At 40.2% G+C, this 22277-nt stretch overlaps 2 protein-coding genes across 2 annotated transcripts; both read left to right on the forward strand.

The window, feature by feature from the left end:
• The first annotated feature begins 715 nt into the window (after positions 1–715).
• On the forward strand, positions 716–4957 carry asf1bb (anti-silencing function 1Bb histone chaperone). The gene is made up of 4 exons (XM_034105894.2): positions 716–1046; positions 2240–2355; positions 2560–2736; positions 3886–4957. Exons 1-4 carry the CDS (start codon positions 938–940, stop codon positions 4081–4083), a joined length of 600 nt encoding a protein of 199 aa, XP_033961785.1. The 5' UTR covers positions 716–937; the 3' UTR covers positions 4084–4957.
• A 1485-nt stretch (positions 4958–6442) lies between these two features.
• Positions 6443–22257, forward strand: LOC117463698 (cAMP-dependent protein kinase catalytic subunit alpha). Its single transcript, XM_034106121.2, has 11 exons — positions 6443–7495; positions 8948–9009; positions 9800–9928; positions 11669–11767; positions 13229–13311; positions 13540–13666; positions 15733–15828; positions 16276–16398; positions 18801–18860; positions 18965–19069; positions 19152–22257. The coding sequence occupies exons 1-11, from the start codon at positions 7450–7452 to the stop codon at positions 19275–19277; spliced, it is 1056 nt and encodes a 351-aa protein (XP_033962012.1). The 5' UTR covers positions 6443–7449; the 3' UTR covers positions 19278–22257.
• The last annotated feature ends 20 nt before the right edge of the window (positions 22258–22277 follow it).

Genomic DNA, 22277 nt, shown 5'->3' on the forward strand with positions numbered 1-22277 from the left:
TGACTGTTTTGTTGGTTATAGTAAACTTTGAGTTCTAACCGAAGCAATATATTAAATATATATATAATGTTGAGTTCAGGGGATAAATGTATAGGAAGTTTAACAATGTATAAAACAATTTCAAATTGACTGTGATTCAGAATATTTGAAAGATTATATAGACAATACAATACATAATGACAACTGTAATAAAACTACCAACAAAAAGAAAAACACTCAAAGATGTGTAGTTGAAAATGCTGTTTTATTGATTGTTTGGGTTGAGCAAAACCCATAGTCAAGAAACAAGCAGGCCACAGCCTCTCACAAAATTCAAATGAAAAAATACATCAATTTATCTAACAGTATCTTCATCGTCATACTTGTATCTTAGAAGGTGAGAGGGTATAATGGGATAAACCCAACAATGATTGCATTTTTCTGAATCTTATAACTGTAGTCTGTCCAGTTTACCCCCTTAATTGTATGTTCTAGCCTGAGTGACAAATGTAGTAATTTATTATTTTATTCTGGTTTATTTATAGTTTTCTCCCTTTTTATTTGTATTTTTACTTATTTTATGTTTGTGAACTAAACTGTGTGCTTTTTGTATTTACTTCTCTGTACAGCACTTTTGGTTTTAAAGTGCTTTATTTGTATTGTATGATCTGTAGTTTAACAGATACGCATTAGGAGGCAGCATCGCGCCGCCATGCAGCGTGTGGCTACCAGAAATACAGACGGAGAAGAAGAAAATAGTGACGTACTTCCTTTAGCCCGGCCGCCTTTGGGTTTTGTTGGTGTTCTCGGAGAAGAAAAGTCATAACTTTAACGACAGGCAACGTCAAAGCGTGCGAGTCCAAGAACACAGCGATAGTCAATGCCGAGGGACTCGTTACAATTGGATCAGCAAATCTAAGTTAATTTTCCAGCTCGAGGTGCCTCAGAAGAAAGCGCTATGGCCAAGGTCCAAGTGTTAAATGTAGCTGTGTTGGACAACCCGAGCCCATTTGGAAACCCCTTTCAGTTTGAAATAACGTTTGAGTGCATGGAGGATTTGCCGGAAGGTGGGTATTGTTTATAGCTAACTGTTTTCTTATTCTTTGTTATTTTAGCTATATTAGTAGCTCACTCGCTGGTCGCCTTCTGCTTTAGTTGTATCTAATACACCAAATGTAGATGAACGAATCTTAGTTTGTTGATAAGAACGTTGTGTTTTTCGACGATGTATCACTATTAGCTGTCCTAGGGGCTAAATAGCAAGATATCCTTTGACAAGTTATTGAAAATTGGCGCTGGCGCGTTTGTGCTCATGGCCCCGCCTCCTGTATGCAATGATTGGTTCAGGGTAAATCCGAGTAGTAACTACTGTCGCAACAGAAGAACTCCATGAGTTGCCGCGAACTGAGAGGAAAGACAACAGGGAAGCAGCTGCCCTGTCCTATCATTCGCCAGTTTATTAGGTACACAAACTGTTTCAGCCTAAACACAACAGTGATGCACAATGTAATCCTAACCCCATCTAAGTTATTGTAGAGTTGATTAAACTCGAACCGTTTCAGCACAAACTGAACATTTATAGCGTTAATAAAGTGGGATTCTTTTGGAGCACCATACTATTTTTAGTTTGGTGTAACTTATAAACTGGAAACTGAGTGTTTTCTGGGAATGCAAGCAATCGATGGTGACATCAATTGTAATCTTACCAGGAAATATTAAGTTTCATCAACCTATCTACTGGATCTATTGTAGTGAGTTGTTGACGTTTTTAAACAACATATTTTTGATTGTAAAAGGGGTAGAAATGAACTCGGGTGAAGCCAATCAGTTTATTGATTTTTACTGTAGATATTTGGCCCAATGGTGAAACTGGAAATTCAAGGACCTATTTTTCTTAGGTCATGTTACTTGATATTCAGCTAATATTGTAATGGTGGCAGAAGTCCCATAACTGGGAATGTCAAAGAATGCAACCATATTGCCTTTCTGGATACCTTTTTAAGTTTGAACAGATCCCCCTCTGTCCCCTGATTTACCTACCTCAATGCTAGGGTCGATAGAAAGTACAAATGTGCCATAAGTTCTGTATTTAATGCATATTTTAAATCTGTACACTACACTGTTTCGAACAGTGAATGAAATGTATTCTGCTTTCATTGATTATATTACACACAAAGGTCTGCAAGGAGAAGCGTTGTTAATATACTGCAGATGTTATTCTGTTCACCTTTGAAAGTCTCACTGTTGTGTATGGTTTCAGATCTTGAGTGGAAGATCATCTATGTGGGTTCAGCTGAGAGCGAGGAATACGACCAGGTTCTGGACTCTGTTCTAGTTGGCCCGGTACCGGCTGGTAGACACATGTTTGTGTTTCAGGTATGTAAGCGTTTGTCACGTGTTACTTCTCTTAAAGCTAGACCACAGGGAATTATAGAACTTCTCACCAAATAAATGTGGGTGAAAGTGTTTGATTTCCCTAGTTTTGTTCTTCATTTTGCCCAGTGCTGCATTAATAGGATAAATACTTTGGTTTAGTTTAATCTGATTTATGTATTTGTAATGGTCCTCTCGTACCCCCAGGCGGATGCTCCTAACACAGGGCTGATTCCAGAGACTGACGCTGTAGGAGTGACTGTTGTCCTTATAACCTGCACCTACCGTGGACAGGAGTTCATCCGCATCGGTTACTATGTCAACAATGAATACACAGATCCTGAACTAAGGGAAAACCCACCTCTGAAACCAGACTACGCTCAGGTAACACATGCATACACTCAGCAAAGACCGGCATTACTTTATGGATAGAAGCGTAGGAAGCCCACTCGCAACAATCTGCAGGCATACACTACAGTGATGGGGCATGCTTGTCGAAAGGGTCTTTTAAGCACACACAGTTTGTACTGCCCTCTGGTGCTATGAACATGGAAATGACAGGATACATTGGCATCAAGAGTATAACATAAACTTCAAATATATATACTGTATAAAGTAAATGTTTCCTTATCTTTAGTTGTTCTCTCTTAATTCTTATTTTTCTGTTGGTATAACGCAAAAGTAAGTCAAAGACCCCAAATATATGCATCTTAGAGATTATAATTAGCTTTCTGCTCTTTTCTTCTGAAATTAAAAGTTTTGCTGAAGGATTGCTTGATTATAAAAAAAAAAACTAAAGTTGAATTGATAATGAAAATAATCCCCATTTGCAGCCCTATACTGTTCAATGCAGGTTAGAGTTAGTTAACACATAAATTGGCTAAATATTGATAATGGCTTTCGTTTGCCTTTTAACAGAGATACAAAATAACCTACACTTTGTTTGCATTCAACTCTGGGCTACAGTGGGCATTGTCAAAACTCCATGAGAGCTGAAGGTGTTGAATGCAGACACATGTTTTCTTTCTGGTTGAAATAATAAGTGAGGGGTTCTAATATCAGGGATACAAAGTATTTACTTATTTAGCTTGTAATATACACCTACAGTACACACTCCATTAACTCTCAGCCTGATAAAGAGGAGCCCTGTAGCATCAATGCAAGCCAGTGGAACAGAAGCCTACTCAGCACTGACCATGACTCTCTGAAGTATGCTCTGTGTAACTTATACTGTATGTGGAAAAGAGACCTTTTTATATTCACCTGACAGGGATCCCAACTTTGAAAAAAGAGTTCCTGATGTTCCTGCCTTTCTTTCTTTTCTGGCATGGAAAGCCATCAAGGTTACATCAGTTTTGGCTATAGGTCCACAATCCTGCAGTCATCGCATGTTTATCAGGCGGGTGGGCACTAATGAAAAGATGGTGTTTAGTTCCATTAAGAAAAGTGTTGAGACTTTACCCATTTTTGGGACTAAAAGTGAGGATATCTCAACCATAAAAAGTAAATCTGTCATTTCACAAATTCTCTCAGCTCCTGAGGAACATTTTGGCCTCAAACCCCCGTGTCACCCGTTTCCATATCAACTGGGAGGGCTCAGCAGACAAGATGGAGGACGGCGAAAATGTTGACCCGTCTCCCAACATCAGCGGCATGCTCCCCCCGTCCTGTTTACCAGGAAAGATGCCACCTATTGGGCTGATGCCGGAGAACTCCATGGACTGCATGTAAGAATCATCAGAATAACATCATGGACAAGAAGCTCTTCCTTCAATACACCCAACAACAACACCCATTCGGACAAAGAGGCCATGGATTCATCCAGACAACGTGTGGACATTAACAGGAAGCAGGGATATGGCAGCAGGAACAATCTTTTTATACAGCACACACAAATGGGATGGATCTGGAAATATAACAAACTGTTTTTTATCTCTTGTGCATTTCGACACACCGACCTGCACAACCAACATTGCCTTATTTTACTGTATAAGATAATGTCAAAGCTGAGTCAGAGAAAGTTAAAAGGCCTCAAGTTTGGGTGATCTTATGACCACCAAATCCACACAGCAAGTCATACTCATACTGTGCTGCTCATTGTGTCCTCTGGAGCACAGATCAACTCTAGGGGCAGTAGTCAGAATAGATGTAGCACTAGCTGCTTATAATACATAATTGTACTGAAGGTTTGTCTCCTCTGAGCTAGATTTGTTGCATCTGAATTACATGGTTCAACAATATTGGGTATGAAATATGTGCCGTGTTCAGGGGCCTGTTGCAAGAAGCAGCTTTTATTTGTCAAACGCTTACTAATAGTCTGTAAAACAGCCTCTTCAAACAGGCTCCAGGTCAGATAATGTTCTTTAAAATGTTACAAAAAATGTCAGTCTGTAATTATGCACACACCATGTAGGTGAAGGAAACGAAGGAGAAATGGATTCCGTGTTGCAGACATGTTTGGGTGTTTTAGGTAAACTGTAAATAATGTTTTTTCTCAGCGCTTATTTTGTCTTCAGGAAGGGAAGGCATGTTTTCTATACTTACTATATATTCTCTGCCTCAGTATTTGTAACAGTGATGGGGTTAATAAAGTTTGTTTTGTGAACCGAGTGCTGCTTTCTGGTCATCACATTGTGCTTACACAGCTGCTTTCCACCTAGAGGAGAGGAAAGGAGAGCACAGCAACAGCAGTGTGTGTGTGTGTGTGCCCACTCTTTCCCCTCCCCTCTCTGGCGCCCTTTCTTTTTTCCAATTTCATTCATAAAATGTAGCAGCCTCACTCCACCATTCTCACTCTAGCCTCATGTTGCTAGGCAACTGCAGCACAAAAGGGAGGGGGGCTGTCTGCTCACTGATTTTATCTCTTCTGAGGTGAAGGGACTGGCTCCTCTGCCTTCATCTGTTACTTCTGTCCTTTTACTATTCTCACTGTTTAGCAAGACTGTGAATAGCTGCGGGCTAGATCTAAAAAATGTAAATCAAATCTATAATAAGTAGTCTTGTATGTAAAATTGTGCATACATTACAATTGGTATCAAAATCAATTGTTGCTTCTCCTGCCTGAGTGGAGGAAATGTATTGGGTGTGTTAACCGCAGTTCAGTTCTATGGTCCTTAAATGGACCTGTAGATATACTTTAATATACCAATACAAGGATTGTGTCTTTTGGTATCAGATTAATAATATTGAAAAATGATGCATTATCATAGGTTAAGATGTGATTGATCCCAGGGGAGAAATTCACAAGCTAATCCATTCACTTTTACTCATGGTATTTTAAGCATAAGTTTGATACTAGTCCTTATCTGCTTTGCATTGTTGGTTCTATTTTACCTACCTTCTGGTTTTTTATTTTCAAAATGACAATGGTAACACCATGGTTGCAGCAGCCTTTATATATACAGTCTATGGTTGCAGCCCACCACTGCATTTCTGAAAACCAGAGGTGCCACAGAAATAATTTGATTAAATGTTCAACAAGCACTGATAATAAATAAAAGTTTTATTATATAATCAAAAGTTTAAACACGGAGATGTCACATGAATGTAGGGCTTAATATTTTACAAGTTGTAGCTTATACGCCTGTTTAGTCTTATAGAATATATATAAAATAAAGTAGAAGGCTGCAGAGCCATAATATGATGGTGTCAGACCCTGCAGTAGCTGTAGGGATGTCTTATTTATTACTTACTTAATTTAGACTTATAGACTCAAATAAATCTGAAAATGTGATATTTAGATGCAAATCTATGTGAAATTGAGGCTTGTCAGGATCATGATAATAAGGGGCCCTTGGGCATTTGGTACACCGGAAGGTGCGGATGACACGAGATGCTGTTCGAAGAGTCTGACTGTAACCGTCGACGGTCCACACAGACTGAGAGTGTGAGGCTCTGCGTGTTTTCAGCCAACACTGATTGTAAAATCGGTTTATTCCTGTGATTCACTTCCTACCAGATAAACTCTCCCCTCCATGCACGACCGTCTGCGATCTGTTCAGAAGTCCTGCCAGCCGCGCGGCGCGTGCGTTAAATTCTGACCAACATTTCTATAAATAGCTCGCTGTTGACGTCACTCAGCCAAACGTGTATCAGTCGCTCGGCGGCGGGGAGAGGCGGTGAATGAGAGCTCGGGGAGAGAAGTTTTTTTTGGACGAGTGGGGTGGGGGGGGCATTCCTGTCAACCACTGAATACAGCCAATAGACATCCACGCATTCACCGAGATTCCCACGGTTCGACCACGCCAAGCCAATGGAGGAGAGCAACCGGAGTAAGTGGGCGCGTACGTCGTCGGGAGGAAAATAATCACTGACGTTCCCGTCGCTTGCTATTTGTATGGCGGCGGTACGCTACCGTTGGTGATGGATTGCAAAGGACCAATTACAACGCTCCATGGGACAGCGCTGTAGAAAGGTAGCCAATCAGTTGCCTAGCTCTAGCTGTCATTCAACCCCGATTCTGGCGGGTAGGCGGGACGTTCGCTCGGCTGTAGTTCCGTCATCTCGCTCGTCTCCGAGGCTACAGGGGGCCAATGTTGATTAGGGCGAATTCCCGTCGTCGTCGGAGCCCGCCGAGGAACCATTTTTAAAAGCTGGGTTCGGTAACGAAAGGTGGAAGGCTTTTGGTTGATGATATTGCATCCCCGCCGTCGGCATAGCTGTTTTTCTGGGCTGGGGGAGAGGTGGCGAGCCGGGGGGCCTCGCTCGGAGGGGGCTGCAAGGAGGGACAGGAGAAGACTGGATCCTCCGTGTTCAGGCCAACTGCGCCGAGGTCGGCCTGGCAGTCCAGTGAAGCCCCAGCGACCGAGACACCAAAGTGATAGTTCCCCGTGGATTTAAACTCGATTCCGGTCGCCGGTGGAGGGATGACCGTGGAGTGAGTGAGTCCGCTGCACCGTCTCTCCGTGGCACCGCATCTCCGTGGCACCGCATCAGCAGCTGTCAGCCTATTACGGAGCAAAACCTCGGAGTGAACGCTTGCTAACTATAACAGCTGGATTTAAGGAGCACCATTCAGACTTAATCGAACTTTGACCGGCTTGCCAAGGCTGTAGGGCGGCCAAAAAGCCACGGATCGCCCGTTGACAAGTTGTCATCATGGGCAACGCGCCCACGGCCAGGAAGGGAAGCGAGATGGAAAGCGGTGGGTAAAATACACACTACTCCTGAGCAAACACCTGCTCTGTAACAGCCTCATGAAATGATCATCATCAGAGACGATGTTATACAGCAGGCTATGTTAGCTTTACATAACAAGCCATACACTGTCAATTAGAGGCCTAGATTCTTGCTTTCCCATTCATTAAGATCCATTCGTACGTCCATGACAAGTCCTCGCTGCTGTATCAGCCGCCCTGCACATTTAAATCAAGGAGCATTGTATGTAGATGGAAGGGAATCTCTCTTCAAATGAGGCTCAGGCTTACTGTTCAGGTTTTGAATTTAATTTATGTGTGCTAAGGTAGGACGAAGTAGGATTTTGATCTGTTTCCATAGCCAAATCTATCTGTAAGCTGAAAAACGGCCAACAGTTGTAAGCAGCAAGCATCTTGGAATATGCAATGTGCTGAAATGTTGCCAATATCATAACGCTCTGACTGTCAGATATTTCCCGAACACTAGGCCTGTTTCTCCACACATTTGGAAAGAGATGCTGCTTTAAGTGTGTGTGGGTGAGCTGAATATATTCTCTGAGAATCCAAAAAGAGTTTGTCTCCGTGTCTGATGTACTGTGAATCCAAGGAAATATTACTGGTATTGATTTAGTTTTTACCGCGGTTTTTACAATGACACATCAACTAAAGCCACTATTATTTAAATGCCTGTCAGCAGTGATGCATAATAAATGCAGATGTGTGTGTATCTCATACGCAAGCCAGTCTGAGTACTGGCTAGCAGCTGAATAGCATGCTACAACCGTGCATCACTATTAAAACGGTGTCCTTTCAACCGGATATCTTTTTCAACAAACAACTTACATTGATGATGAAGAGTCCTTGAAATTTGATTTAAAAAGTGTCTTCTGTGGCATTACTATATTCACGTATCCCTGCCACGCAGCTGGTTATAACCCTTGATCTGTTTTCAGGAAATGTTTGATTCAAATGTGTGTGAATTAGTTTTGTTTTGTTTCTCACTTAAGTAGCATGCTTGTCCTGTGATACAGTATTACACTTTCAAATACTCACAAGAGATTGATGAAGCCGCAAAGACACAGATTGTCTTTTCTTTAACAGCTTTCTACATTTCCCATAATGCAACTCAAATATTCTTTCCTTACTGCCTGTAAAAGGCCCTTGTCTTTTACATCCCTAGACTTAATAGATCTTTGAAGTTCTACAACAGTTTTACTATGACCAGTAACAACACAAAAACACAACGTTTAATCTTAACTGATAGAGCTCAGTTTTGTAAGTTTAGATTCATGTTTCAACCTGTTGCATGCCATCCTATCAATTGTTCCTCTTTTGGTGCTAGCTGGGCTATAGAAAGCACACCTGCTCTTTACAACTTAATATCATTTAACACCAGATGTATCCTATTTGTTTTTCTGGTTTTTCAACTCTTTTCACACACCAACATCTTTCCTTTCCAGTCAAGGAGTTCCTTGTTAAAGCCAAAGAGGACTTTCTAAAGAAGTGGGAGATCCCTGCACAGGTTAGTGTTCATCTCAACAACAGGAATGCGACTTGTATTATCTCCCTCTACGATTTCTTCTTTTCAATTTAAAATTGTGAATACCACTTTTAATGTACATTTCTATATACTTGTAAAACATGTTGGGTGATGTTTCATCATGTATTGATTTAGATCAAAACCATATTGCCCTATTTCCTCTAAAATAGATGTTGTGTTTTTTATATGTGATGAGTTATGACACATGTGATGGATAGCATTGCATTGAACAATATATGGCTTGTTTTACATGCATTTTTTACAATCCTTTTCATCTGCAGACATTTTAGAAATCCTTGTTAAGATTGTGGTTTTAATTTCAACTGTATCCTTAAACCCTAGGAATATTATACAAGCCATGGATGTTCTGTGGGCTGCTATGCAACAAAGATTTAAGACATATTTTACAGACACGATCATAATATTTCATAATCTGTGTATATTTACCTTTTTCTCTTAACCAGGTAGTTATGAAAAAAAACACTCAAATGTTATGTTGATGATCTCAATCAGGACTTATACAAAATATCCAGTATGCATTTTGATGCTTTACATACTTTCAAAATACTATCATAGTCCATATATACCATGCTTGATACACATGATTTACTCTGTGATTATACTTGGTCATTGCTAACCTGTACAAAAACATACATAAACTATGTTAGAAGTTAAATGTGAGCCTTGGACTCATTAGCAAATGAAACTTTCCACGCCACAACACTCGCCCTCCAGTTTCACAACGGGACACTAACCCTTAATGTTTGTTCAGAACACGGCTGGCCTGGAGCAGTTTGAGAGGTTGAAAACCCTCGGCACGGGCTCATTTGGCCGTGTGATGCTGGTGAAGCACAAAGAAACGGGACAGCATTACGCCATGAAGATCCTCAACAAGCAGAAGGTCAGTCGAGATGGAGGGTGTTAACTGGCATGTAGGGACACTTGCACTATGTTCATAGAAAATAATGAAATTACAATTGATGTGGAAATGAACTTGCAAGCCTTGAAATATGCGTGGATATCAAATCCTGTCTATATGCTGGTGCAAAGATGCAGAGACCCTCGTACAGGTGCAAGCCTTTATTCCTTTGTTTCCCTTTGAACCTCTTTGAACCCGCTGGTGATGAAGCCGGCATCGGCTGGAGTGGCTGAGCCGTGGTTGTCTTTATGCAAATCACATCAAGTAGAGCCATTCTGATTCTCAATTTAGAATGGAAGTGTCCCTGCTCCGATCCCCTTTAGTTATCTAATATTTATAGATGGGCTTAATATGTTTGTAGATAACATCTGCGAATGGAAATGCCAAGTGGCTTGGGTTCTGCATGCAGGTTAACAGAATGGGTCACCAAATAGTGAAAGCAAATGTTGTATTTCTATACTTGCGCTGGAAACATGGCTAACTGTTTGACCAAATGCATGCTGGGCCAGACTCCTAGCAGGTATAGAAATAAAGAAATCTGATATATATATTTAGGTTTCTGTACAGTCTCATTTAGAGTTCTTATATTATATAACAAACGGTATACATGTCTGTGTTTTACTTCCTGTCTCTGCATCTGGAGAGAGACAGCCCTCCTTTAAAGGATACAAGCAGCTGATGTAATTGGCCAATTTGATGCCACCAGCTTAGAATATATTCCTCCTGTTTATAGTATGTTCATCCTTTTCAGTGTTTTAACTATAATTAGTATACTTTTAGTAGTGTGTCTGATTACTAAAAGAGCAGGCACCCTCCTCTGCCTCAGTATCTAAATGGTATTGATCTTACCATCGTGTTAATCCCCCCCATGACCTTTATCTTAGTTTACTTTGAAAGTGAAAAGTGAAAATACTCTTGGAAAAGTACATTTTCATGGTCCTACTATCCAAAAGAACCTCATTAAAATAATTGGATGTGGGAATGTGTCGCTTGACCAACAAAAGATGAGAGAAAATGGTTTGTGCAGCAAATAATAAAGATATACTTTTTGAATATGTTTTAGTTACAGCAGCATGTTAAAACAAAGACATTGCACATCAAAAGAAAAGAAACACAAATTCAATAGAAACATCCCAAAATAGAAAACAGTCAAATCTATACAAGTCGACTGTGAAAGATAAACATCTGTAGACTGTCTGACCAATACACTCTATGAAGGGCCAAACACAGCGAACACAATTTAAAAGTAGGATATGATTTACATTAAGTGTGCAATGTTGACCTAATCACAATGTAACGGTGCCCGCCAGGTGAAACAACCTGATCGAAAGCAAGCACACATGGAAACGTACAAGATAGACAGCTGTTGGCCAGGAGTGCCATAAACTAAAGGCATTGAGGTAATAAAGCACGTGGAGCCTAAAAGCTGCAGACTGTTTATGATGGGGGGGGGGGGAAACATGATGATCTTAATATCACTTTTTTTAATTATTTTTGAACTATTGCCTTTTGACCTTAGTTGCCTTTTACTTTCTAAGCTATAGCTATTGGATGTGTTATCTAACGAAGTACACATGCATAGCTCAGTGTTTTGGATGGGAACACAGTTTATTTGTTCTATCCATAGCTATCAGTACAGTGGCCGTTGTTTATTGTTGTTAAAACTCATTTCTTGTTACAATCTAAATTCTCCTTTTTCCATCTCTATTTTTTGCCTTTCAGGTGGTGAAGCTCAAACAAATAGAGCACACTCTGAATGAGAAGAGGATCCTTCAGGCTGTCAGCTTCCCTTTTCTGGTGCGACTAGAGTACTCATTTAAGGTAATTCTTAGATAATGTGTGTGTGTCTTTTACTTATATCCCATTCTCTATAAGGGGAGACCCATTTTAAAGACTCTCGCCCTGACTGCTGAAGACTATTTGTCTATATACTACATGTAAGCATTTCCTTTTATCTGTAGTGGCATCCAAACTGTCCAAGAAGCCACTACAGAGCCGTGTGGACGACATGCAATCCAAAATAATCATCAGCCACCGGTCGAAAGGCAAATACTGAATAAACTAACAATTCTCGACTTGAAATAGCTCTCAAAATAACCAAACTTCAGTTATATTTCAGGCAGTATACTTTCCGCTGCCCAACTCATCGTGTATCATGTCATCTCCGCACTGAAATAAACGTTGTACATGTAGTTTCCTGGAAGACCAAAGGCACAGTAAACAGAACTCATTAATTCAGACACGTCTTTAAAACACCATGTTTAACAGGCTGTTAATATAATCATTCTTTCACCTTAAATGAATGTATTAAGTATTCATCTAAATATTAGCTTTGAGTTCATTATGGCTTTAACATTATGTTTTACCTGTTGAACAATGTTTTTTCAAATAAGGCTCTTAACACTACATGTGAAGTCAAAACCTTAAAACTTCTTTATTCAATGAAGCATAGCATATCAAACATGTCTAAGGCCACTCAACATTTTGTTTGCTTCACAGCTTTTAGGTTATTGTCCCCAGATAATGAATGCAGTCATTTTGTAGGGTATAATGTGTCTGTTTAAAGCTCAATCAAGATCTAAGTATATATATAAGTATAAGTATATCTAAAATATACTCAAGTGGAGAGTTGGACTATATAAACACCTTATTCTGTGTGTGTGTGTGTGTGTGTGTGTGTGTGTGTGTGTGTGTGTGTGTGTGTGTGTGTGTGTGTGTGTGTGTGTGTGTGTGTGTGTGTGTGTGTGTGTGTGTGTGTGTGTGTGTGTGTGTGTGTGTGTGTGTGTGTGTGTGTGTGTGTGTGTGTGTGTGTGTGTGTGTGTGTGGGTGGAAAGAAAAAAAAAAAAAAAAATACATTACATTTTAACGACCTGACACTGTTTGATTTTAGTTATATGGATACATCATTTGATCAACATAGTCCAGCGACTGGAGTCAATGAAATAGCTTGTTAGCTAATTGCAGAGGTTCACATAGGAATGAATAAACTTGCATTTGACTAGCCTACAATCACTGAGCTATTCAGAATCAAGAACCTATGAATTTCAAATAGGGTTTTGGAAATCAAACACATCTTAATGAATGTATAAGACAGAGTGACTGACACCTTATCGATTTTTATGGTTTTTAACAAAAAAAGGTCAGTGGATTCATTTCTATTGACCCCCAAAAGTAGTGTTTCCATGTTGCCCATCCTGTGCGTGCACGTGTGTGTCTGTTCAAATGTGTGTGTGTGTGTATAAGTTAATGTCACTGACAGGTCCTCTGTCTTCCCCTCCCCAGGACAACACTAACCTCTACATGGTGATGGAGTATGTTCCAGGTGGAGAGATGTTCTCCCATCTACGGAGAATTGGCAGATTTAGGTGAGTGTCGAAGCCGGAAGCATTTAGTGGGAACATGCAGAGGGAACTTAGGGAACTCTGTCATCTCATTGAGCTGTGGTCTCCTGTTTTTATTCTCTTGTAGTCTATATTATTCTATACGTTACAGCTTTGTTCTCTCATGTCTGGTTTAGCCCTACTCGGTTATATTTTGTTCTATCTTCCCCTCTTTTTTGTTCTCCACTTAACTGCCACTCTCCCTGTGTGCAGTGAGCCACACGCTCGGTTCTACGCTGCTCAGATCGTCCTAACCTTCGAGTATCTGCACGCTTTGGACCTGATCTACAGAGACCTGAAACCTGAAAACCTGCTCATAGACCAACAGGGATACATACAGGTAAATCATCCTGGTTAAATAAAGGTGAAATAAAACAAGACGTGATCGTCTGATATAAAAGAGGATCATAGGTTTCCTACTCGGAAGGCAAAAGCACTAAATCAGTCATTATACAGCATTGGGAGTTCACAAGTGATGATGATGATGATGATGCTAGCCTCGTGGTGTCCCAGTGGCCGGTAAGATTTCCGTTTTTTTTTTGCAGTGTGCAAACGTTAACGCTGATGGAGACTGGAATTATTTTCATTACAATGTATCTGTACATTATTTCCTCAACTGACTGATTCATTGTATGCTCTTTAAATGATTTTAAAAAAGTGTGAATTCTTAGATTAGTGTTGATTACACATTTTGTATTGTGTGACCGAAACCAAGACGGAAAAAACAGTCAATAGATTATCAAACTAATGGATTACTCTAGTATTTGAGTGCTTTCAATTTGTTCATCATATTGAACAAGGATGAAGTAAACAGGTAAAGCTTTACACTTTCTCTAATGTATACAGACTTAAAATGTAATCATGAAAACTATTCTGAAAACGTCAGGTTTATGTAGCAGCAAAAAGACTTCTAAACTCTTGGGATAATGCCATTATTTTCACTCCAATAGCCATTCTAGAATGAATGTGCCTTCAAAAAACTGCGATCGGGTTGGTCAGCTAAACATACGACTGTATTAGACTGACTGTGCACTGATTTCATAATTCAATTCACAAAAAGACACACCATTTCTCATGTCACTTAGCACTGCAATTACAGTGAATTTTACCAACAAAGATGGAGTTTAGCCAAAGTGGAGCTCACTTGAAAGACAAATGTGTAGCAAATGTTGGTACAATTACTGCTATATTAATGATATCCACTCAGATTGTTGCAATTTAATTTATTTAATAGATGGACCGTTATTTATACCGCAGGGGAGATTCAGGGTTACCTTGTTAAACAGAAAATTGGCAACTTACTTTGATACAAAAATAAACAACCTAAACCTCCAAATGGAAGCAAATAGGAAACAATTACTAGTGTACATTTGACGATTTAACCTAAAAGAGTGCTTCGATTGTAGTGGTGTCACACCAGTGATGCTCTGTTGGAGATATTCATCTCTCTCTCTGAATCGCTTTGTTGGGAAGAATCAGTTTAATGAAAGGAGAAAGATGGTGTGGAGTGCAGCTTTCCCCAAGAGATTTAATGGAGTTTGAAAAACAATCTTAATTAGTTTCAGTTTTGAGTAGTGAATAATTTACCATAGTTACAGGAAATCTGTTGAAATGAATGTACATTTGGGACCTGCTAATTTTAGGCATTGAGTGACTTCGCCCCTGCGGAGAAGTCCGCTGTTTATTTAGTAAGGGGTGGATATGAAATGAAATGTTGGACAGGAATTATTGTTACTTTTGATAGAGTGTGCTGCAACAAGAGTATCTCTGTAGAACTGTTGTCGTTCCAAACACTAACACTAGACACAGGTCAAAGTTGTGCGTATAGAACACGTCATAGAGGAACACTGGTTGCATGAAAAAAGACCAACCTGGAGTTTTTGATTTGTCGACTGTCATTGTAATTCGAAGTGTAACAGACCGTACAGAGAGAGATGCAAGGACAACGCTTTAAGCGAAAGTGGGTTTAGCGGTGTCTTTCCATACACCTTGTTGCATGCAGCTCTGCAGTCCATTGCCTGAACATAACACACATTATTTGAAAAACAGAACATTTAAGTCTGCATTTGTGCATATGTGTTTAGATTGAATGAATATAGTACCATTTTAACTAAGTTCAAACATTAAAAAAATATATAATGTGTCAATTATTAAATTTATAAAACATAATCCCTGAAAAAGAAACCCTGGAGCTATAAAATTAATTGTGAAATAATAGTTTTATCCTTTTTTGTTCATCTATTGGTTTGTACTGTATTTTAAAGTGTACACGATAGAAAGTTGGTGTTGTAGCGCAGATTCTGCTGCCCTCTAGTGGTAGATAGTCAAATAACAACAACTCTACTCCCTCCCTCTCTTTCCCTCTGTCTCCCCTTCCTAAAACTCTTAATATTTCCCCTCTCTTAGGTGACAGATTTTGGCTTTGCCAAACGTGTAAAGGGCCGGACCTGGACACTGTGTGGCACCCCAGAATATCTGGCCCCAGAGATCATTCTCAGCAAGGTGAGCCAACCATGCCATTTGATATCGTGTTAGCTGTCACCTGTGTCTCCCTTAAAACAAGATATTCTACATTCAAACAAACCATGATACCAACGTTTTTTTACTGGATAGTTGTTCATTTGAGTCGTCAGATATGAAACGCATGGTTACAGTTATATTGATTCAAAACGTATAGAAACATGTAGGGATGTTGATGATCAGTAAGATGCCTTACATAGCTATTCTTCAATATAATAACCACAGGAATATTTATAATGAATACAATACTGCCAACAACACTGTGTGACAATGATACCTCTTACATCCAAGCCTTTAGATGGGATGCAAAGTGACATTGGAGTATATGTTAATTTAACTTGAATACGCTAAATATATTTCCTTGATTCTCTCTCTCTATAATAAACTCTTTTTGTCTCCACTTCCCTCCTCCCTTGTTATATCCACCAGGGGTATAACAAGGCAGTAGACTGGTGGGCGCTGGGGGTACTGGTTTATGAGATGGCAGCAGGGTACCCGCCTTTCTTTGCTGACCAGCCCATTCAGATCTACGAAAAGATCGTATCAGGGAAGGTGAGTCTGACTCTGATTGCCATTCTGTGCTCCAGTCACTATCAGGGATGCACTGGTTGTGAAATTCTGGACTGATGTACGGATGTTTGAAACAACCATTTGGCTGTTGTTGCTTTTATGTTGATATGTATCCCCCTTTTTTGCCAGGGAATCTAAGACATCTTCATTATTTAAATGTTTGATTTCCGTTCACATACTGAATACAGCTGCAGTCAGCCATCTTGATTCACTCCTTATAATATGCCTTTATTTATCAAGATACTTCCTATGCATGTCAGGGTCAAATGTAACACACAAACACACACAAGGTGCCTTTGAGACTCTTGGTAAAGTTTGAGTTTCAGTTCAGCCATGTTGGATACCGCTTGTCACACACAGCAGGACTTCTTGTACCAATACCGTGAAGTTTATACGGTATGATATGAATTTTTCATAAACCGCAATACTGTTGAAAAAGTGGCGAAGGGCGCTCGAGCGGTGCGGTAGTGAAAGGAGTCCCCTGGGGATGCGGCTGAAATGCATGCTGGGATACAGCGCCAAGCGTAGTAGCAGTAGCATAACATGTGAAGCTGAATGTCAAGATGGACACTGAAGAAAATGAGACTGGAGGTGGAGAAACATGACAAGGAGAGGAGCTGTTTCTGTTGTTTGGAGGTTTTTTGGGTTAAAAAAAAATCTGACGTGAACCAAAGAAACATTTATTGCAAATGTTGTCAAATGAAAATTGTTGCCTGGGGAGGTAACACAAGTAATTAACTCAACCACCTCAACAGAAAGCACTTATTGGAGTACGAAGAATGTATGAGAATATACGATCTGCTTCAACGAGCAACGCTGGGGAAATGTCTTTCTGAAATGTTGCAGTTGTTTCATGCACTCGGACTCATGAGGGCCACCACTGACCAGGTGTTTTTTGTGGGGCTAAAACGTATAAATGTAAATACATTTCCAATCATTGAAAAAATAAATGAATACCGTGATACGATACAATTTGGAAAATACCGTGATATGAGTTTTTTTGTCATACCGCCTGGCCTGTCAGGAATGTAGAAATGCATCACTTCTTCAGGCCACTGCATGTCAGCAGGTTTGGACCCTGTGGCAGCGTTCTAAATCTCATGTGTTACTTTAGTGCGTACTGCAGCTGCACTTTCTAAGTTAGTACTGTTCCATGCAGTATGCAGACAGTATCTTGCACTTGTATCATTGTCGCTCTTGTTCATATATCCACTGCGCAGTAGTGTTTTGGCCAGAATTTGTTATTTTACTTTTTTCTCTGCCTGAGGATTTTACCAGGGAAACAACCTTTATGGATAGGTGTTGATGAAGTAGACACACAGTACATTTCTCTGAGTAAAATTGACTCAAATTGAAGAAAATGTTACTCTAAAAATATTACATTTGGTCCTAACCTATATAGAGTAAAATGTACTCTTTGTTCAGAGTTGTATTTTTAGAGTTCATTTGACTCTATGTGCTTCGATTTGACTCTGCTTAATGGTTATTTACTCTATGTAGTGTATATTAAAAACAACTCTACTGCCATTTTACTCCAAATCGAAGGTAATTTTACTCAGAATAGAATAAATGAACCATAATGATCTTTATAATAAAAAAGGTCAATAAACCAAAGTGCTTAAGTAACACGAGTGGGCGTGTGTGAAGCTGACCATTGAGCGGCCCGACCAAGCAAGGAGGCAGAGAGTTAAAATACAACCCGGTGTGGGCATTTCTTCATCGCTGTGGTTCATGATACACAGCCTCAATATGACTGTCTCACGTGAACACAGTCACCAGCAACAAGGACCTCACACACACTGCAGGAAAACAGAACCTAAAGACACACTAATCAAACCAACAGGACACAGGTGAGGAGGGAGGAGCAACACAGGGCACCAGGTGAGGAGGGAGGAGCAACACAGGGCACCAGGTGAACACAATCACCAGCAACAGATGGGACGGGAGGGGGAACACTTTTCAAACTGGAAACAGAGACAGACAAATTAAAACATAGACAGATCGTGACAAATAGATGCATAGATGACATAGATTCACATGCTTCCTGTGCAATGTTTTAGCGTGGAACAAAGTAATATACTTTGCTAATAATGAAGCTAATATAAGAGACCGAGATCTACGGCCCCAGAGATCACCTCCGTTACAGCGTGGTCATGGTTTGACTCCAATAGAATTGACTTTTGATCGCACTCTAGAAGCTAGGAGTAATACATACACTCCAAAATGATTGAATATCACTATTTCAGAGCAAAATAGTGATTACTCTGGAAAAAATACTCACCAATATTTCCTGTGCAGGACCAACAATTGTTGAATAGATTTATTTCAAACTTGAACTCAAAACGTTCCTGCTGCTTCCTTCTCCTTCTTGTCTTCTGTCTCAGGTGCGTTTCCCATCTCACTTCAGCTCTGACCTGAAGGACCTCCTGAGGAACCTGTTACAGGTGAGAGCGAGTATCTCACGCATTCTGGAGTTAGGCTACATTTACTTTGCTGTGTGTTGTGAATGTATTATAACGTGAGGGAAACCTATTGATGACATCCCCAGGTGGATCTAACGAAACGTTACGGAAACCTCAAGAACGGGGTCAACGACATCAAGGGACACAAATGGTTTGCAACCACTGACTGGATTGCGATCTACCAGAAAAAGGTATGTGAGAGTTTACTTTGTATATACGTGGACTTCCTTTCTGGGGAATTCTCTTTTCAAACGGGCCTTTCGTTGTCTTCAGGTGGAAGCTCCCTTCGTCCCCAAGTTCAAAGGACCAGGCGACACCAGCAACTTTGACGACTACGAAGAGGAGGAGATCCGTGTCTCCTTTAATGAGAAATGTGCCAAGGAGTTTGCGGAGTTCTAGAGTTAGAAAGTGAGAGAGGAAGAAAGTAGGGAGTCAAAGGTAAGCTGGTCAAGTGGGAGACGTAAGGAGGAAGTACTGTCTCCTGTCCAATCACAAGCACCAGCTCCACACAGAGGGGGGGAATGGGATAGAGAAGGGAAAAAGAGCAAGGAGACTGATAACCAGCAGTGTTGCCTTTTCTGTTGTATTTAATTTATTATTCCGTCTTATTTATGGATCCCTTTTATAATGAAGGTGTGCTTCAGATTCATGGCTGTTGGGAAGCCCACTTATTTAGAGTTGCTTCTACACATTTTAACACAAGATCTTCCCGGCTCTTCTATCGTTTCAGTCATCATTTAGTCACTTTTGGGCCACATCACAGAGAAAGTCGGTTCTACTCTCCTGCAGGTTACATGAATTACATGATGCGTGGTACAAGTCGAGGTCTCAGTCTGCACAAAGGTTTCTTAAATTTAAACTGAAAACCTTCTCGTTGTTTCGTTGGCAAGAGGAGCAATTAGAGGTGCATTCAATGAATCACTCTCATGCACTTTGTACAATGTTTTCTAGTCTTTTTTTTCCTTTATATACTTAAAACTCCACCGTTTCATACGTCGAGTCAAAGTTGGCCAAAAGAAAAACATAAAGTGGACGCATTGCATGCTCAAACAGGTTTCCGTCAGATACAAGTGCCACTTGAGGGGGGGGGGGGTCACTAAAGTTTACTCCATCTATACTTCTTATCATTGTAGGCATAGCCAGGTCTGTGAACTCCACGTGGCTCCAATGATATCATGTCAGGTTAACACACATGGACATTTGGATGGTTATATCTCAGTTTAATGGTGTAGTGACGGAACATTATAACATAATGGTATCTCAGGTTTGAACATATCACTTAATAAGACATTTTATCAACAGAAAGCGTTAGGATTAGCAGGTTAAGAAGACGTGTGAGACACTTGCTTATGATATAGATTTGGGAATATACTGTTCTGGTAAGCACTTAAAGGAACATAAGGGAATATTGAGACTTTTGGTTTGTGTTTTCCAAATGTTTCCTTCCAGAACATTTGGTTTTAAAACGTGACAAATCTGATTTCAAAGCACTCGCTGTTTCTGCTCAGAGCTCACCTACTAGTCAAGTTGATGCAGCATTTTGAGTCAACCATTAGGCCCTCCCACGAATAGACCATCCGAGGCAGATCACCTTAGAGCTGCGTCTGGTTGGTGCTCGATGTGTTTATGTTCATCTCCTCTTATCACTTGCTAAGTTGAGCCACACTCCATACGACAGTCTTACATTTGACAGGGACTCTTTCCCATCTCTCTGTTTACATGCTTAATTTATTTGTCCATGCAAAGATGACTCCATTAAACAAGTTGGAAGAAGGTAGAGCACCTGGAGTTTAAGAGAGCTCAGACAAAGAAACATCTCAGTGCACAGGACACAAGCAGCCTGTTTAAAGTGCAAAAGCTCTTCAGGTGCTCAATGCCTCTTTAGCTCTTGAGCTACTGATGCGACAAAATGGTGGTCTTACGGAGTTTATAAAAGTAGACGTAGTGACATTAGTGTCTGTTTGAAACATTACAATGCCTTCTTCATAGCTGTGCTGTGCCACCAAAATGAATATGTTCCCTTTTGGTTCCAAGAGGTGCTCCAGTTCTTGTCTGATCGCTTTAAAAATCCAGATAAGTTTGATACACACAAGTCCTTCCTGTCCAAATAAAAAAATTACACATTACAAGTTAACATCAGTGTAAATTCAAGGTCTATGTGATGTGAGGTCTGTAGCCCACATTTCATGGCCAGATGATCCAGCTAGTGGGTTCCGGGCCCCTATTAACCCATCCTCCCTCTCTCTGTACATTAGACAGTATCTCTATGCTGGAATATGACATGACCCCAGTTGTACTGTGCTGTAATTTGACTTAAATGCTACTTTGTGAATCTGCATCATGTAAGCACATCGTTAGCAGACTGAATGAAGGTCTTAAAGGGCAAGTGATTCAGCGTTGAATAAAACGTGCAAAAGACATGCAGCAAAGGCTTGGATTTATATAACTGTCACATCATACGGGATGGATGGTAGAGCGGGGAAAGATTCTAATGTCGACCTGCGACACAATCTGACAACTTTTATAGTCTATTTTTCTTTGACGAGTAAAGAAGCAGGAACTATCTAAAGTCCCGTTCTAGTGTCAGATAAAGTTGTGTTTAAGTTATATTACTACAAACCAACTCATACAGTGGACCTGGGGCTGGTGGGGGCTATGGGCAGTTGCTTATAGTTGGTAGCCTCAACAGTGTCCGTTTAAAAAAAAAAAAAAAAGGATTTGGATTATTTTCATAGAAATGAGTCACAGTACAAGGCGACCAACTTGTGACCAAAAGGGTTGATCCCCTCCCCCATGCACCCACTACTTTTCATGTTGTTCTTTTTGATTGAGATGTGAAACAGCTGAAAGACATTTCATTGATCAATCTTGAGTGGAAAATGATATTGGCAGATTAATGGTGACGAGAGCTACAAAGTTGACACTCGGTTTCAGCCGGTTTATTGGTTATTATGACTAATTTAACTTTTATTTTTCTTATTATTATGACGACATTGTTGTAAACCAATTGTTGAGAATTCACACTCGCTGTATTACCTCCATGTCAAGTTTAATGTTGACTATATCATCATGGACAAAATGTTTGAAGTTCTAATATTATTCCGTGTCTCCTCGATGTTTTTTGCAGTGATACAACTTCCTCTTGATGCAGGCACAATGCTGGTACATACTGTCGCACTTTTTAGGGAAATGAGACCCCCATGTAAACCATGTTAACCCACTCCCCCCGCACACACACACACACACACACACACACACACACACACACACACACTGCAAAAGGAAGCGTCTAAAGTCACGGGAACAGTGACATAAAAACACGAAGTGTAATATTTTGCAACATGAGTATCATTCCAATAAAGTTTTACTTGTAAAATTCTACTGAACGTGTGTGTGCTT

This window comes from Pseudochaenichthys georgianus, chromosome 1, assembly GCF_902827115.2.
Source record: "Pseudochaenichthys georgianus chromosome 1, fPseGeo1.2, whole genome shotgun sequence".
NCBI lineage: Eukaryota > Metazoa > Chordata > Actinopteri > Perciformes > Channichthyidae > Pseudochaenichthys > Pseudochaenichthys georgianus.

Coding starts and splice junctions, on each gene's coding strand:
- asf1bb (XM_034105894.2), top strand. CDS start 938: ATGGCCAAGGTCCAAGTGTTAAATGTAGCTGTGTTGGACAACCCGAGC. Junction 1,047..2,239: donor CATGGAGGATTTGCCGGAAG/GTGGGTATTGTT, acceptor GTATGGTTTCAG/ATCTTGAGTGGAAGATCATC. Junction 2,356..2,559: donor GACACATGTTTGTGTTTCAG/GTATGTAAGCGT, acceptor TCGTACCCCCAG/GCGGATGCTCCTAACACAGG.
- LOC117463698 (XM_034106121.2), top strand. CDS start 7,450: ATGGGCAACGCGCCCACGGCCAGGAAGGGAAGCGAGATGGAAAGCG. Junction 13,312..13,539: donor CGGAGAATTGGCAGATTTAG/GTGAGTGTCGAA, acceptor CCCTGTGTGCAG/TGAGCCACACGCTCGGTTCT. Junction 15,829..16,275: donor CAGAGATCATTCTCAGCAAG/GTGAGCCAACCA, acceptor TATATCCACCAG/GGGTATAACAAGGCAGTAGA.